The sequence below is a fragment of the Pocillopora verrucosa genome, chromosome 5, assembly GCF_036669915.1.
Source record: "Pocillopora verrucosa isolate sample1 chromosome 5, ASM3666991v2, whole genome shotgun sequence".
In the NCBI taxonomy this organism is placed as follows: domain Eukaryota; kingdom Metazoa; phylum Cnidaria; class Anthozoa; order Scleractinia; family Pocilloporidae; genus Pocillopora; species Pocillopora verrucosa.
This window is the reverse complement of record NC_089316.1, coordinates 4,011,480-4,024,510: the sequence shown is the minus strand read 5'-3', so window position 1 is coordinate 4,024,510 and position 13,031 is coordinate 4,011,480. Positions and strand designations below refer to the sequence as shown.

The 13,031-nt window shown below is 35.7% G+C and overlaps 1 protein-coding gene across 1 annotated transcript; it reads left to right on the top strand.

Moving 5' to 3' along the window:
• The first annotated feature begins 1,975 nt into the window (after positions 1–1,975).
• Positions 1,976–8,596, top strand: LOC136281155 (G-protein coupled receptor GRL101-like). The gene is made up of 14 exons (XM_066167381.1): positions 1,976–2,043; positions 2,218–2,289; positions 2,655–2,726; positions 3,213–3,284; positions 3,441–4,437; positions 4,694–4,775; positions 5,412–5,474; positions 5,606–5,686; positions 6,218–6,262; positions 6,665–6,715; positions 7,489–7,536; positions 7,707–7,763; positions 7,972–8,034; positions 8,562–8,596. The coding sequence occupies exons 1-14, from the start codon at positions 1,976–1,978 to the stop codon at positions 8,594–8,596; spliced, it is 1,806 nt and encodes a 601-aa protein (XP_066023478.1).
• The last annotated feature ends 4,435 nt before the right edge of the window (positions 8,597–13,031 follow it).

Below are 13,031 nucleotides of genomic sequence, written 5' to 3'. Positions count from 1 at the left end.
GTAAATAACGCAGACGCCTGAATGACAACGACATGAAAGGGTTGAATGGAAGTGCCTTCAAAAACTTGACAATGCTAGAGGAACTGTAAGTTAATGTATCAAGACTGTTGTGGAGGGAAAACTGTTTTTGTAACGCAGCAGCATTCCCCTCTCTTACCGCCTTGTCTATACTTGTTTTTCAAATTAACTTTTTTCCTTTCTCTTTTCTTCCCTTCCACTCAGTGATCATAAGACAAGTTGGTAAATAACTGTTTTAATGAAACTAAACATATTTTCCATACAGGTCACATATTTTTTTTCAATTTCAACACAGATGGTTGCAAGACAACAACTTCACGGAATTGCCTCCTAATTTATTCCAAGATCTAAAAAGCTTGCAAGAACTGTAAGTTATTTCATTCCAAGCTTTCCCTTGTTTTAACTCAATGACTACATAAAGTGTTCTAACACTTAGTAAAATTTTCCTTTCTTTTGTTAAATCACTGCTAGTGTATTTTAACACAGATTCTGGTAGTATCATACTTTTCGTCCCTTTCTCTAATTAGAGCATATAGAAAGAAAATCTTTTCCAGTTGCAGATTATAAAATCTTTCCATCTGCACTTATAACACGTTTTAAAATTGAACCATCTTGAATTTTGTGTTTGTTGCTGAACTAACATTTCAGTGACAACGAACATACATACAACAATGAAATTCACGCATGTTATGAATATCAGAGTTGTTTTTATGGGTTATCTTTCTCTGTTTTGAACCATGTTGGCATATTTTCTTACATCACGAGCTTAATGATTTCATTATTGATCCAAGAGGCAGCCATTGCCAGTGTTAGGGAAAAGAGTTCAGTATGCACGCAGATTTCAAGTTTTCAGCGGCCTTCAATTGCTTTTTGTCATAAATATTGACCAAACTAAATGAATGAAGTGACTCTTGAATATTCTCTATACTGTAAGACAAAACATTGCATGTGTATCACTACGTACTTCTCTTTGTTCTTTGGTTGTTTCTGATGACCAGAATCTTTATGTATTTAATGAAAATGCATTTTCTTGTTTCGTCATTCCTATCAGCTATCTGTCAAATAACAAGTTGAAGAGTCTACCAGACGGACTTTTTAACAGCCTTTCCAAGCTGACATATTTGTAAGTGAGTTAGTTATTTAACCAAGGAGATAATTGGACAGAAACAAATGATCATTCTTAAAATATATTTTTTAAAAGCACAGCCATCATCGTTGAAACATCATGAAGTTTTCCAGCTCGTATCTGCAAATCTTAATTGAAGTAGACGATGCTATCTTATGTATTTCTTGTGCTTCGGTTAGTAATGTTAAGTTACTTTGTGGTGTAAGAATTTAATAGCTTCTGATTAAATAGCAACCTTAACAATTCCCAGATTTCAGTTGGTAGCTCTAACATAAGCGAAATTTTAGTAACTGTGTAATAATTGTTTTCAGGGATTTATCAAACAATGAACTTGAAAATCTGCCAGCGTATGCTTTCAAAAACATAAGAGCGGTAAAATTTCTGTAAGTAAGATTGATATCGTCCCAAAATATTAAGAATTGTTTTAAAAGATTTTCTTGAAAATAACAGCAGTTGGTGACTGTAAAAGCTTCTCAGTGAATGACAACTTACATTGTAAATTACTTCTGGTAGACAAAGGTTGTTTTGTTTCCTTTTTATCTGAGTTCACAATATCTAAGAATTTGTTGTATTGCCACATCAAACTACCCTGGCACTAATTTTGTAATTTGTAACAGAGAGTGAACTTGAGAGTTTTCGCGCTTAATCTTGAGATCATCATAGATTTGTCTCATGTGTTCTTTGAAGATTAAGATATAAAGACTGGGAGCTATTTTACTGGAAAACGTTGCCATTCCCTGCCTTAACCGCAAATCTTACAAAAAAAAAGTAGAGCTAAAGATATCACTACACATTTCATTCGAAACTGCACATAATGCTTTCTTCAGAAAAATGGAGTACAACAAAATTAAGAAGCTTCATGAAGATCAGTTCCAGGGCTTGGTGGAGCTATTAGATTTGTAAGTGCATTTAGAGTTTAAACCATTTTCCATAATGATCTGAATCTCAAACCGTGTACAGTAATATTTTTTTACTGTTAACTCCGTCATTGCTCAAATAAAATTTGCTTTACCCAATCATATTATGTTACTGTACTTTAATATTTATTTCCTTATCCGTTTCCTTTGTTTAAGATATCTCTCGGAGAACAAAATCGAGGCTCTGCCTGATAAAATTTTCAAGGGCGTTAAAAAGCTCAGATCTCTGTAAGTACAGTTAATCACATACAAAACATTCCAGAATATTTGAAGTGATAGAATGAATATGATATCAGAGTTCAAAATCTGAGATTTTTGTCCACAAATTTACCACGATGTAGAACAGGGGGTGGTGCCAGTTATCTTCCTCAACAAAGCAATGTTTTTTTAATTTATATTGCACTAAAAATGTGCCTTTATATAACATACTTTTGGTGCACCTAGGTGGATATTATGAAAAAGCGGAAACAAACATTGTGGAGATCTATGTAGTCTTAACTGAAATTCCATGAGAATTTATTAGAATGAGGAATGTGACTGCTGCAAGTCCCCGTTTTGGTGTTAGTTGTAAATAGTTACGTTCTTCGTTTCAGGAATATCTTCGGCAATAGGATACAAAACGTTACCAGCACGACTTTCAACTATGCCCACGAATTGCGAATGTTGTAAGTTTACTGCAAATGACAGATGTTTATCTAGGCAACTAAACTTAGTTGCATATATTGAAATCAGATAACATTCTTTTGATTTCGTTTTGTCAAAGAAAAGACTCGTGCAAAGTAATTTTGGAAAATAACATAAATGTACTAAAGGAATTTTTCCCATGGAAGAGTCCGGAAAGATGTACAGCGAACGACCTCAACCGAATGGGCTGCCACGTCCATAAAATCAGTAGCCTTCAAAAATTTCCAAGGAAAGCAAGACGAGACTTATCTTAGGCTAAATGACTACTTTTGAAAGAATCTTTGAGATAACATCAAGCTAATGTCCGTACTGAAGATCCTCAGCTAGGTTCCTGATTTTGTCTTTTTGGACAGTCAATTTGAACATTGACATTAACTTAATGAATCTTATTATTGAAATTCACTTTTTTAGGTTATTTATGTTATAAACCAACTTAAAATTCACATTATGATTATTTTAAATCACAGGTTCATGCATTACAACCTGATGGCCGAGCTCCCCAAAGGCTTTTTCAAGCATTTGACGCACATCATCAGAGTGTAAGATTCCATGACGATCCTTCCCTCACTCATCCCTTCAAATAATTATTTTAATAATAGTCTATGTTATTAATCAATTAATGATTATTAAGGGATTTCAATGATGCAATGATAGTGTTATTTCTTCTTTTTTTTTCTTCTTTTTTCGAATTCCAGAACTTTGGACACCAACCTGATGTGCTGCCATCTCGATCTTTTCAGGCAGGATGCTGATTGCGAATACTCCTTCAATGACAATTTCGCAAGCTGCCACTCCATGTTCCGCCACCATGCTCCAAGGAGAACTCTTTGGATTGTCGGTCTTCTCTCGTTGCTAGGGTCTTTATTCGTAGTTGTGTGGCAGTATTTCTACCCTGATAACAATGTGGTCCAGTCTATCATGTTGGTGAATCTGGGTGTATCTGACGGCATCATGGGGATATACCTTATCATTATTGGCATAAAAGACCTGCAATGGTCAGGGGAATACTACCTGCATGACTATGAGTGGCGCACCGGTTGGTTTTGCCATTTCAATGGTGCCATGTCTGTATTTTCAAGTGAAGTGTCAGTGATGATGATTTCTCTGATCGCATTGGACAGACTCAAGAACATCGTGTTTCCTTACACCTTTGCAAAAATTACCCCAAGGCAGACCTGTCTAATGTGCGTGCTTATCTGGCTGGTGGGAGGCGTTATGGCATTCCTTCCCTTGTCTGGAATGCACTATTTCAGCGAGTGGTACTATGGCAATAATGTAGTGTGCCTGCCCCTGCAGCTTTCCCCTGAATTACAAGAAGGCTGGGAATACTCCACTTCCATTTTTATCGTTTTGAATTTTTCCCTATTCATCTTCATCACCGTTGCTTACGTTGCCATCTTGTGGAAATCATGGTCGTCAAGCAGACGGCTTGGTGCACATGGAACTGTTCGTGAAATACGAGCAAGAGCACAAAGTGCACAAGCTAAAAGAGAAAGAGCACTTGCCAAAAGAGTCTTCTTCATTATTCTGACCGATTTCTTGTGTTGGATGCCAATCATTGCTATCGGCATCCGGTCCCACGTCGAGAAAACATTTGATCCTCCTGGTGATCTGGCAGTGTGGATTGCAGTGTTCGCTCTTCCGATCAATTCAGCTATCAACCCATTGCTGTATACGCTTTCTACTCCACAGGTAACGTCTCTTTTTTGGTTACTTTGGAATAGCACCTACCGTTACGTTCAAATTTGGTTTCGTGTCAGAGCAGGCTGGCAACTTAATTTTGTAATTGTAACGATTGACATACAAAACAAGCATGAAAAAGTAAATGATCGGACAGATTTTTTTTAGCTTCTCCACCGTTAACTTTAACCATAGAGACCAACGTGACTTCTAAATACGTTACTTGAAAGTCTTTACGTAAACTATTCAATATATTTTGAATGTCTAGGTTCAGCCTGTGTTGAAAGCAAAACTGGGGAAGCTGTGGTCCAATGTTCGATCTATTTTCAGCAGAGGACAAAATCAAGAAGGTACAGTTTTAAGCTCCATTGAAAAATACCATGATAACAATAATTGTATTCCAAACCTTGAAATGAACAAACTTTAAGTTTCACCAAATTGAGTATTAGCAACCCAGTTTTCTTTAAGTAACATATGTCATTTTTACTCATAAGGCTTTCAACTGGTATGAAATCGTAGAAAACTCATGTATTTTTTAATTTTTTCGAATAAGAAACTGAGCAAATTATTGAAACCACAAAGGTGCAACTGGCAATATGTAAAGTTGTAGCAGACGTAGAGGAGAAAACCAGAATGATTCTAAGTAGAGAGGGGATGAATGTAATAAATCATCAAGTTTAATGAAGGCAACGACACGTTTAGAAATCATGATTTCAGTTCGATTTTCTTTAATACACAGCTTTAGAGATACTAACCATCAGGAAAATTGAGACTAATAGGTGCCGTTTGCGACAAATTTTTAAAATAAGGTGCTAGCAAAACCTCATTCTACAAACAATTCTCAAAATATGAATCGCTATACTTCTGTCTGAAATTATTAGATGACGATCCATTCTGAATTGTTTGTCTGAGCGTTTTTTTTTTCCCTTTGGATAAACCTTACAATGACCATTAATTTTTTATTGGTGTTCCTTTTTATATCAAAGAAGCAGAAAATGATCAGCAGGGACAGATTGGAAATGGGGATGAACATGCTAACGTCGAGGAGGGTAAAAAATATAGTGCTTCTCAATCTAATCACATATCTCCTCTACACCTCTGTAGGGTTCTATGTGCGATACTTTTCTTTCCTTTCTCTTTTCTGTACTTAATTCCTTTTTTTCATTTTTCTCCCCCCTAGGAGAACAGATTGAAATGCAGTTAATAGCACAGATCGAAATCCCAGAAGTGGAATCCCCTGAATTGCCTGCTCCCCAACCAGGTCAGTAAATAACTGTATAATTTTTTATGCCAAAGACAATGTTGTAATTGACTTTTTAATTCAACTCTCTTGCCAGGTATGTATAGTCTACTCAATTAATCTATCAAATATGAGCTCTTTCAAATAAGATGCCTAGAAACCACAGTATTCTTTTTCTGCTCTGATAGTTGCTGTAGGTGCACTTCAAGAAAGGAGAGATCAAGGAAGGGTTTCTCGTATGACACAAATGTAATGAAATTAGGTTGGATTACTTTTGATTGATAAGTTACCTCCAGATATTCTAGTGATAAATTGCCTTATGCACTTGTAACACCTCCTCTCATGATATCACCATTCCTTTACATTAGTAAACTGTAATGTGCCAAAGTATGTAGTATTCCGGTATGGAAGGAAGATACCATCGTCCCCCATATGATGTGATTGTAGTAAATGAATGATACGTATATATTGACAATGATTATTCGTTGTTTCCAGTTTTCAGTTATATTATATGTAAAATAACTTAAAGATAACTCTTTGCTATGTTGGCAGAGATTGAACAAGCCTGTGAGGGGGATGCGAATCCATCTTCCTCAGGTAAAAATTATTTATGAAAGAAATATCAAAAGAAGGCATAGACAAACGCTCTATTTACAAAAGAAGTAGTGCAAAAATCACAGTTATACAAGGTGACTTCAACTGCATATTGCACTTTACAACCGATCATAAGAATCGCCAAAATGAAGAAAGGTAATGCGTCTTAACCGACTGTCTTTGGCAGAGGTATTGTTCCGGCTACCATTTTCATGCACACTAATTAACTTGCAGATTTAAATGTGAGCTTTGTAACTCAGTGATATTTCATCAATCAATAAATACTTGAATAAATATATGAAAATCTAACGTACGTAAAATAAATTTGTAAAGAAATTTATTTCAGAATAAAACATTAACCATGAGCATTATGTCATGTTTTACTCTACTTGTTCCTTAAAACAGATTATGAGGATGATTTCGACATCAGACCAGCCTCTGCAAAGACTGTGAAAGGTAAACACCTTTTCAATTTTAATTTTTTTTTAAGAAATGTCATAACTCTACAAAACAGCGAAAGGTGGCTGGTGCTAACAAGCTGGCGCACTTGGTATACTTGATTGTATGGTTTTGTATGTCAAACCAATAAGATTAGGGTTATCATATTAACACGTAATCACCAATCAAATTACAGATTCTAAGTCTGTCTCATGAAAAAATTAACGAGAGCAGCTTTTTGGCCACTATTTCCCGTAAGGCACAAAACCCTTCCTCAGTTACTAAACCTAACGGGTCTATGCAATCAAAAAACTCCTGTCGGAAAGTTTGCTGTTGTCAAAGACTTAAGACATATTTGCGTTATTAACGTTTGAGCCTTTCCGGAATAACTTGCGGTTTATTTAAATGGATGGTATTCTTTAATGCAATCACTGTTCATCATCGCGAGAGCCAGTATCGACGAAGAACACAAAGAGAAGGTAATAGTTGACATTTTCTGTAAGTAGGAGTGTCTCTACACACTAACAGAAGTTTTTGATGTTGAGAATCGCCCAGTTTTAAGGAACCACTAGTTCCAATTGCAATTAACCCTATGAAAGGTTTTTAAAAAATTAACAGAAGTGATCGAACGTTAAGCTACTTAGAAGAACCTTTTTAATGATGGACACTCATCTTCAGTGTTACTTATAGCTTCTGATAATAGTTGAAGAATAAGGCGATTGTTGCGGATTTCAGTGAGCACAATACTTTACTTTCTATAATGTCAAGATGTCTTTAATATTTGTGTGCAGGTGAAGAAGGAGGAAGTAAGCATGAACCTAAAAAGACAACTGAGGAAGGTAAAAACAATTAATTGCTTTTTAGGAACTGAACATTTGTCCCACATGGGTCTCATTTATTCCAGCGTACAGTGTAAGTAGCAACAAGGCTAATTTTCTGACTAAATAGCGGGCAATGGGCCACGTTGTCTAATCTTATGGATTTTAACAATGAATCTGATTTTACACAGCTGTTGAATCTAAGGAGCAGGTGGAAATTGAAGAGATTTCAGTACCCAGTAACAAAGGTAAAGGCGATAATTGTTTTTGATTGGTCACTCAAGAGAGTAAGGCATTTTATGAGTAATTAAAACATCTCTTTTCCCTTGGTAGTCACTGGAAAAATTCTAGTGTTGAAATTGGCGAAACATTTATGATTTTAATTCCTAAGTACAAAAACAAAATTTAATGATTGTATACTAACTTACATTGTATCAAATAAATCTTTTTTCAAAGAAGCTAGAAAAGCTGAAGAAGAAGAGGAGACACATGAGCCTGACATGGATGCCGTAGAGGAAGGTAACATTTTTTATAAATCAGAAGAGATAAACTCAGATTGGTCCACACATGCTTTATAAGGTGACGCATAATCAGTCCACTCAATTGGCTGAAGATCACTTGAAGTGCTCAGTGGAAAGGTCGCGATTCACATCGGGAGTTGATTACATTGAGGAAAAAAACACACCACTTGAGTATTATTATACCTCCTCGTAACGAAGAGCCATAGCTTTTTATACAATGCTAAAATCCTACATTTATGAATTTATTGAGCCGTTTTACATGTTTGTTTGGGTTTTTTAAGCGATACAGTAATAATTTGCCCAAATACAGAAAACAGAACCGCCACTTACCACAACTCATTGAATGGAAATAGTGACTTCGATGTTGTGTACCTCAGGTTTCAAAACACTTCAACACAAGCAAGCAAAATTAAATGAGCTGTAATAAGTGGCAGCTCTGTTTTCTGTACTTGCGCAATTTAGTACTGCATCGCTTGAGAAAAAATGAGCGCGTTGCATTTCTATCTCTTTTCGTGTTCCGTCCAGGGGAAGAAGATGTGTTTGATACCAGGCCGCTTTAGTACTTTCAAGGTAAATGCTTATTACGTCTGCTTTAATACTGAATACCGCTGACTAAAGGGGTACGGAAAACAAATCCCTCTTAAGAAGGTAGTTTTTTTTTGTTACATGTATCCAATCAGAATAAGTGTAATATTTGAGATTTAGAGTGAAAATCTTCGATGCGTTAAGGTGTGTATGCATGTATAGTTTTCTCATGATTACTTAAACTATCAGTTTGTTGAACCCGATCTATATTCTGAATCAAAAGTGACTTTTTTGATGCCATTCACAAAGCGTAACTCTATCCTAAATTTTTGTACTCCTTGGCTAACTCAAACCAGTTTCAAATTAGAGATTTCACTGCAACTGTAATGGTTGAAGTTATTGGAGATGAAGGAGATGAAGTCTGATTTGTTGTAGCTATAATATACTGCTTGTCTTTTTCAAAGTCACTTGCAAATTTTTTCAGGCAGCCCATTCATTGTTGGCAGTAAGGCTACCAAAACATTTTCAAACTAATTAATTTTTTTCTCTGCTTGATTATGATTTGAAAAAGTATAACTTAAAAAACTCTCTTTGTTATGCTTGTATATTCAAATTTGCCTTCTGTCCTTAATGCACTGACCAGCTTCCTGATTGACAGTCTGGTAACCTGACTATTTGTGCAACTGGCCGGTAAGCCGTCAAATTGAATTGACTACCTGAGCTATGACCACTAGCTGACTGACAGATGGGCTGATTGTCTGCCCGACTGTCTGCTGGACTCTCCACCTGGCCAGTGGGCATAGTTATAACTAACTGAATTAGATTATGGCTGCAAAACACTTCAATACAGACATGCAAACATTTAACGCTTGACTGACTGAATTTCGGGTCCGTAGATCAAACAAACAACTAATTGATAAGTTAATTTTGCGTTCATTGATAAGCGTGCTTTTTTCCTTTGCCTCTGACAGTTTCCAAGAGCCAAATACATTGCCATTAGTATGGAGACCGCGAGGGCTAGAGAAAAACTAAAAAATTTCAAGGAAAAGGAGAAAAATAATTCTAGTAATCAATACATACTGTCTATGGTAACATCTTAGTCTTTAATTTCTTTTTCTTAGATGTAATGTTATCAATACTCAGTAACTTTGTTGTCTGAACTTATCATTGTATGGTAACAAGGTACAGCTTTGTTGTCTGAACTTATCATTGTATGGTAACAAGGTATAGTTGAAGTAGAACATATTGAGCTATATCTGAGTGGGCGTGTAATTTCTTTTTCTTAGATTTAATGTTAACAATACTCAATAACTTTGTTGCCTGAAGTTATCATTGTGTGTTAAATAGATATAGTTTAAGTAGAACATATTGCGCTATATCTGAGTGGGCGTGTAATTTCTTTTTCTTAGATTTAATGTTAACAATACTCAATAACTTTGTTGTCTGAAGTTATCATTGTGTGGTAAATAGGTATAGTTTAAGTAGAACATATTTCGCTATATCTGAGTGGGCGTGTAATTTCTTTTTCTTTGATCTAATGTTCACAATACTTGGCAACTTTGTTGTCCGAGCTAATCATTGTATACCTTGCACTCTATCTATCAGTCCATCTTCCTTTTGTTTCGTTTTGACCGTTTTTGGTTTGCTTGTTTGTTTCTTTTTGTAACATGTACATCTACCTGACACTTTTAGCCTGTTAGTTTTAGCGTATTTCTAAAGACCATGATTGCTACACCGCAGTTAAGTCGGATGGCTCAAGAAGGAACACAACAATATCAGGGGTGTAGCCAGCCTAGAGTCCTGTACCTCTTAACTTTTATCACATCACTCGTGCAAATTTTGAAACAAAAATTGAACTTTCTTAGGGTATAGGCCCACGGCAAGTCGAAAAGCTGGGTATGCTCCTAGTGTGATAAGATATTCTATTCTGCATGCTGATCTTTCCATCATTAATTACAATATAGCTGAGTAAATGTTTTGATTAGGAATGCTTCTGGTTTTAAAAGTAAGTGTGTAAGTTAATTTCCATGGAAATTGTTGGGTTTATTCGGAGTTTACTCTTAGTTTAGAGGGGATTTGATGTCCCTGAAGAACTTTCTTTTAGAGTTCATAATATAGAAAAGAGCAAATAATGTGATTATAATAGAACACTAAGGGGCTTGAATAAGAATTATCAGAGATTTATCTGTATAACAACTATTTAGATAGCTCATTTCTAGGTTTTGTTTAAACACGAAAAATCATCTGAAATTTGACAAGAAAAACTTAGACAAATGCATGGGTCGAACACGTCCACTTAATAGATATTTGATGATACGCTGGTAAACTAAATAGTTCATTTCTTAACATGTTAGAACTCATCCGCGAGCATTAAAGTCATAAGGAGTTAAAGTGACGGTAATTTTGGGTTGGATATTAAATTAAAGAACTTTGACTTGCGGTTAAGATTTCCACAGTTAGTAGACATTAGGCGGTACAACAATAATCTGAATAGTTCGAACATTACCACAACTCGTCCAGCGAGTATTCAGAGTACGTGTCGAGTTGCTTAATTTCCTTAGTATCTCTAGTTGAAAAAAAAGGTAAAAATATGACACAAAAAAAGAGAAACAGTTACTGGATAAGACGTCACGCATTAGAGATTTAACAATATATTGTATGACCTGAGTAGCTCATTTCTAGAATTTTTATAACTCGTATGAGAGCATAATGATAGCTAAGAGGTAGAGTGACGTCTATTTTCGCTATGTTACTGCCTTCTTTATGAACGCAAATTCCTTAAAAAAGAAATTAGAAGGATGTTGTGGTAACGAGTAACAAGTCAGATATAGGATATTAAGTGGTACGACAACAATCTGAATAGTTCACTTCCACAACAAGCTTGCAAGTGCTTTGCATGCAGACTAAGTTTAGAATTGTTAGAGGAAAATAGACTAGGTCAGAATTCGTTTATTAGAGATTTTGTAAAAGAGGAAAATGATTTAAATAGGTCATGTCTTAGGGCTTTTATAACTCGTTTGCGAGAATTATAGTCATTAGCGACCTCTGTCATGGCTGAAGCCTGCTTCTTTACATAATTCGTCATTATTATTCACATTAGCCTGAAAATCAAAAAAAGGAAAAAAGGAAAAGGGTCTTAAATACCACTAACTTAGATATTTAGTGGTGTTTTTAAGTCTAATTTTGTAGCCCATTTCTAGATTTTTTTTAACTCACAACGAGAATTCTAGTTCATTGTAGTATGTGGTATTTTTTTTTATATCTTTGTTCAAACGCGATCTTCAACATGGCTTCTACAGTAAGAATAACTTGAATGTGTGAGTGGCTTTTTGAGGGAATTAACACAGAGTTACGAACAGGGGTTCAAGATTTACTGTAAAACGTTAACGAAGACTTCAATAAAACACTTTTAAGACCTTACACATGAGTCCGTTCTCAATTTACTCTATATTAAAGGTTTCTAAGTCACGCTTCAGGTTCATCCACAGTGTGGATTATGTGCCACAATGACTTGTGACAAGTAAACTGATACAAAATTGCTTTCTGTATCTCTCATAATGTTGAACTTTTTGCTTTAATGAATTATTCAGTTTGAATTTTTCCAAAAAGCTGAACCGTTTTCTTTTGACACCATAATGTATCTCCTTGACGCGACTCTCTTGAGGTTTTTGGTTACCCCCCCCCCCCCCATGTAAAATAAGGGGTAACCGATATATATTTCCGGTAGGTTAGGAAACATTTTTAATTTTTACATTTTCTGTCCAAAGACTTCCCCCAAGGGTGGGTGCGAGTGACGGGTTAGTATTTCAAAAACCCTCAGATATCAAATCTTTACTGCACTGTGACTGGTTTAGAAATCTCGCACCACCCTTTGTTCTGCCTTTTAGGGTGTTGACTCGCCATGAATTTTAGTCCTTAGTGACTGCTTGTGATATTTCCTTCTTGTCGACCGCAGAGATAACTTAAGAAATTCAATAATTTGCCAGTGCAGTTCAATTTACTAGGGGACTAGAATTTACACTCCAAAATTCATATTTCTAGTGAAGGACTCAAAGCTGTAACATGTAGAGCTACACAGCTAATTATGACCAAATTTGAAAGTGACCTTCAGCTAAACCTGAGTAAATCGAGCCAGAAACCTGAGTGAAACTAACTTAACTAAACGAACTTAACGTCTGTACAACTCACTAGAAGAAAACCGGAAAATCTTCCCTTCCATTCTACGCTCTTCCTCATGCTTCACAGCTAACCTTGCCTCTGAAAGCCTGACACAGTGAGGACGAGCATAAACGTGGGTAAGTGAGAGAAAAATCTAATTAGAATGAAGGAAGGTGACATGCCTTCCCAGAACCTCGCCGATTTTTGCTCGCTCTCTCAGTTTACTCTTCTCTCCTCTTACCGTGAGCCAATCACCAGCTATGCCTTTAACGACAAAAAAACAAACAAACAAAAAAAAAGTTTTCTCACAAA